The sequence below is a fragment of the Tupaia chinensis genome, unplaced genomic scaffold, assembly GCF_000334495.1.
Source record: "Tupaia chinensis unplaced genomic scaffold, TupChi_1.0 Scaffold000644_1, whole genome shotgun sequence".
Taxonomy (NCBI): domain Eukaryota; kingdom Metazoa; phylum Chordata; class Mammalia; order Scandentia; family Tupaiidae; genus Tupaia; species Tupaia belangeri.
The window spans coordinates 7,153,401-7,157,705 of NW_006160165.1; the positions used below are offsets into that span (position 1 = coordinate 7,153,401).

Sequence of the window (4,305 nt, forward strand, 5' to 3'; positions counted from 1 at the left end):
GGGGCCGGCGGCCCCCGGCCCGTCTGCCGGCCAGAAGAGAGGCGGCTCAGCGGCCGAGCGGGCGGAGAGCCGCACCCGCCCTCCTGCAGCAGTGCTGAGCCAGCGTGCAGCCCGAGGGCCTTTCTGTCCTGCCCCCGGAGCATCGCCTTCCCCTCTGGCTGCGACCCTTGACCCAGCAGGCCCAGCAGACACCCTGGCCCTGCATGGGCTGCCGGGATGCATGCTGTAATACTTTTGGAACCAAAGGGCACTCGTGTCCGGGACCAAGTCAGAGCCTTGCTGCTCACAGCAAGGGGACGCCACGCCATGCTGAGGGCAGATGAGGACCGAAAAGCCCGGCTCTGCCCCGTCTTTGACCATCCCCAGGCCGTGCCGTGTCAGGCACTCTGATTCAACCAGACCCTGGTCCCTCTGCCAGTCTGTGGAGCCAGCGGATGATGCTGACATCCCTGCTGGACAGGGGAGGGGCTGGTGGCCACCTGTCTGCTCCCAGCCCCAGAGACAGATGGCAAGACTCGGCGAGCCCGCCCCCTCCTCCGGGCCTGGGTCTGACTCCCCAGTGGGTCGGCCCTCCTAGAGGCAGAGGTGGGGACTCGAGGCTGACACCTGGCTCCACAGCTGCAGAGGCACCCAGCGGCCACAGATGTCGTGGGTATAGCCTCTGTCTAGGTTGGACCGGGCTGGGCAGCACAGGGCCTACCTGGCAATCCCCCGGCGAAGGTGAGCACGGAGTCCTGCAGGTGCGTCCTGAGCACGGCCAGCCGCTCCCGCAGCCGGACGGTGCTCACCTCGCTCTGGCCCCTGGTGCCGTCCACCTGCAGGCTGGCCTGGCCCTCCTTCAGGGAGGCGACGACCACGTGCTCCTCCCGGTCACACGCCTTGATCTCCATCAGCACCAGGGCCTCGCTCTCCACCGCCAGGACCACCAGCTGAGAAGACACCGGGCCACGGTCATCCCAGGCCTACAGCCGCCCACAGACCCTGGGCGTCCCTCACCCTGACAGCCTGGGAGCCCGGGACACTGGGGGCCTCTGCAACCCTGTGTGCAGAGTAAGGGCTGGCCTGCGAGGTGACAGGGAGAGGTGTGTGGGTGCTCACTGTGGAAGCTCACCCAGCTGGCCTGGAGGTGACCGGCGTGTTGGTGTCAGGGACACCAGTGTGGAGCTCCCATGGGGTGGGGTTCGCGCTGACAAAGCAGAGGCCCTCTGCCCCCACAGCCCCTACAGCCCCTACCCGGGTGGCCGGCCGGGCTCCTGAGACCTCAGCATATCAGTGCTGGGCGCTCGGAGGCAGCGGGCGGGCCTTTGCTGAGGAGCAACTGTCTGCGCAGACCATGGCCAGCTGACCAAGAGGGCTGGGCCGCCCCGGGCCCACGGGCTGCTGGGGCGGGCTCTCACTTTCCTCCTGTATGGCCAGAGGGCAAAGCTCACTCCTGCCGCACTAACGGTTTCATGGGGGAGACGGTCAGGGCGGTGGGGACGGTCACAGGAAGGGTGTGTCTGGGGCGGCTGAACACAGCGCAGCCCTGTCACGCGGGGACAGTGCTGTGAGAGGCCAGTGTCAGCAGATCCAACCTTAGGGGAGCCAGAGACCCGAGTCTGCAGGGAAGTCACTGGACTTAAACGCACGCAACGACCTCCGGCCGTCACGGACCTGTTCACCCAGGTGCCAGGGAGCTCCGACATGAACGCCCGTGGCTGCTGCACCCTGAGCTACTGTCTCAGACCCCGCTGCGCTGCACGGGCCACCTTGGCCGGGACAGCTTCAGCTATGCCTGAAGACGGGAGGGGCAGCCTGTGCTAGGTGGGTCGGGCTGGCCTGCCTTCAGAGGAGGGCCTGCGCGGCCCCAGGAGAGGTCCTGGGCTGGGAGGGGCGGGACGGGGCGGACATACCTGCTTTTTGAGCTTCTTGGTGGAGTGGTAGTCAACCAGAGCCACAGACAGGGGCACAGCCTGGCCACGCACCAGTGCCAACAGCACGCCCGTGTCAGCGGCGGGGCGGATGCGAGCCACCACCGTTACCTCCCAGGTCATGTTGGTCCCCTCGTCCAGTGACAGCCCCACTGCAATGAGAAGAGTGCATATCAGAAGGAGGCGCGATGGCGGCAGGAGAGCGTGTGCTGGGACCGTGCCAGCTTGGGTACGGCTGGCTCTGAAGATGGTGGAGCGGCCGCAAACCCGCTCAGTGAGCTGTCCTCGCCGGGGGGGACGGGACATGCCAGCGTGTGTCGCCTGGCCCACGGCGCATGGCTGCATCCTCCGGCCACACCAGCGCCCCGATGGCCCAGTGGGGATGACAGCCCACTCCACCCGCCCGAGGGCTACCGGGCGGCCTTTGTTCCCACCGACTTCCTCTTGCTGCAGGAGCTCGAGGCGCTGCTGTCCGAGATGTGCTGCGGCCGTGAGCCCTGCCCACCCCTGCAGTGACGGGCACCACGAGGTCAGAGCTGTGAGGGTGCAAATGTGCAGCGGACCATGAGCAGCAGGCCCAGAGCTAGGGCAGCGGCCTTGCACGCACGGCCACCTGTACCTGCGTGTGTTAGAGGAGTCCGCTGAGGTCGTGCACGAGAGCTGTGGAGTGGAGGCTGCTCTGGGGCAGAGATGCTCTACTAGCCGGGCCCGAGCATGCCAGATGCGTCCCTGAGGGCCCGGCGTCCGACTGCCTGGAGCACCGAGGCAGGGGCCGAGACGTAGCCAGACCCCAGGGACAGTGCTCACTGTCAGCTGAGTGTGCACACACTCTGCCACAAACAAAGAAAAGCTGTTTGAAAAGCTAGTGGAAACACGTATTGTGAAAAACTGCGAAAGGTTTCAAGTGTGTTTTTTTTTTTCTTTTTCCCACACCAAAATAAACCTGTGGGGACCAGCAGTTAGCGTAATGGCTATGTCGCTGGACTCCCATGTAGTTGACTGCGGTTCACGTCCCGGACCCGGTGGCTTAAAACTCACATCGGGCGCGTGTGCGAGGGGGGTGATTTCTCGCTTTCTGTCTCTCTGTCTCTCTCTGTCTTCCTGGCGAGCACATGCACCCTTAGCAAAAATCTTTCCAAAAAAAGAAAAAATAAACATATGCATGAATCCCACTTTCCGCGAACGTTGAAGTGCCTTGTACTTAGGGGAAGGACTGGTTCTGGCTCTCCCAACAACTCTTCATGCTCCCTTCCACCACGCTCGGAGAGGCCAGAGAAAACATCCCCCTGCCAGGTCTCAGCACTGTCCCACCCAGCATGTCAGGACCCTAACAGGCAGTTGCATTCTGTCAAAATGACACCAGCCAGCGAAGACCCGCCGTCGTGCACCCATGGCCCTCCCTGTGAGCCAATGCCGAGAGAGGGTAACCGTGGGTAACCGTGACGGCGTGCCCGTCTACCCGCTGGACCACGCCCTCCTCGAGTCCAAGCTGTAGCTAACCCTGCCCCGCACGGTTCTGTCTGAAGTGCTGGGTTGACTGCGTGTGGAATCCGAGAAGCAGCTGGGACGGAAGACACGCCTCTGTTGCCGGCAAGGAAGAGGTCACATCTCCTGGGACACGGAGTTCCCTGCAGGGCTGTGACCCTCCGCAGTGGTTTTCTCAGCAAGGAGCGGAGAGGACCTGCAGCCACGCAGCACACAGAGGCTCCCTGAGCCCGAGGCGGGCTGAAAGCATGTACTCTGCGAGGAGGGCCTTGTCGGCCCCTATGAGGGACAGCAGTGCACAGCGGAAGGTGCGGGCATCACACGGCTACCTTGTGACTTACAGTCAAGTACAGATGCTGTGACCTGGTCACTAGACCCACACCGGCCATGTCTACAGCGGAGCGACATCTGTAAAGACGTGGAAAAAGAAGGAGCTATTCCACGCTACAGCCGTGTTCCGGCTACATGTGCCAAGACTCAAGGAGCAAGTGGCCACGCCGTAAGTGTGTAATTAAATGTGAAAGGCTCCTTAACAAGAAGTCCTTGGTGACGTGGCCACTACTGAAGGGAGACGAGAGGGCGAGGGGTAGGTCCACCTCCTGGGGTGTGAGGGAGGAGAGTACGGCTCGCCTCCCCCAGGAGCAGAGGGCGTGCCCGGTCCACCTCCACGGGAGCAGAGGGTGTGCGGGTGCCCGGTCCACCTCCACGGGAGCAGAGGGCATGCGGGTGCCTGGTCCACCTCCACGGGAGCAGAGGGTGTGCAGGTGCCTGGCCCACCTCCCACAGGAGCAGAGGACGTGCCCGGTCCACCTCCACAGGAGCAGAGGGTGTGCGGGTGCCTGGCCCACCTCCACGGGAGCAGAGGGTGTGCAGGTGCCCGGCCCACCTCCAACGGGAGCGCAGGGCATGC

At 64.0% G+C, this 4,305-nt stretch overlaps 1 protein-coding gene across 1 annotated transcript in view; it reads right to left on the bottom strand.

Annotated features, from left to right (window-relative positions):
- GAS6 (growth arrest specific 6) overlaps positions 1-4,305 on the bottom strand; it is a gene marked incomplete in the record, with an annotated part of 39,562 nt that overhangs the window by 1,564 nt on the left and 33,693 nt on the right. The window contains 2 exon segments of the mRNA XM_027776193.1: positions 701-929; positions 1,893-2,062. Of these exon segments, the coding sequence (XP_027631994.1) occupies positions 701-929; positions 1,893-2,062 (399 nt within the window).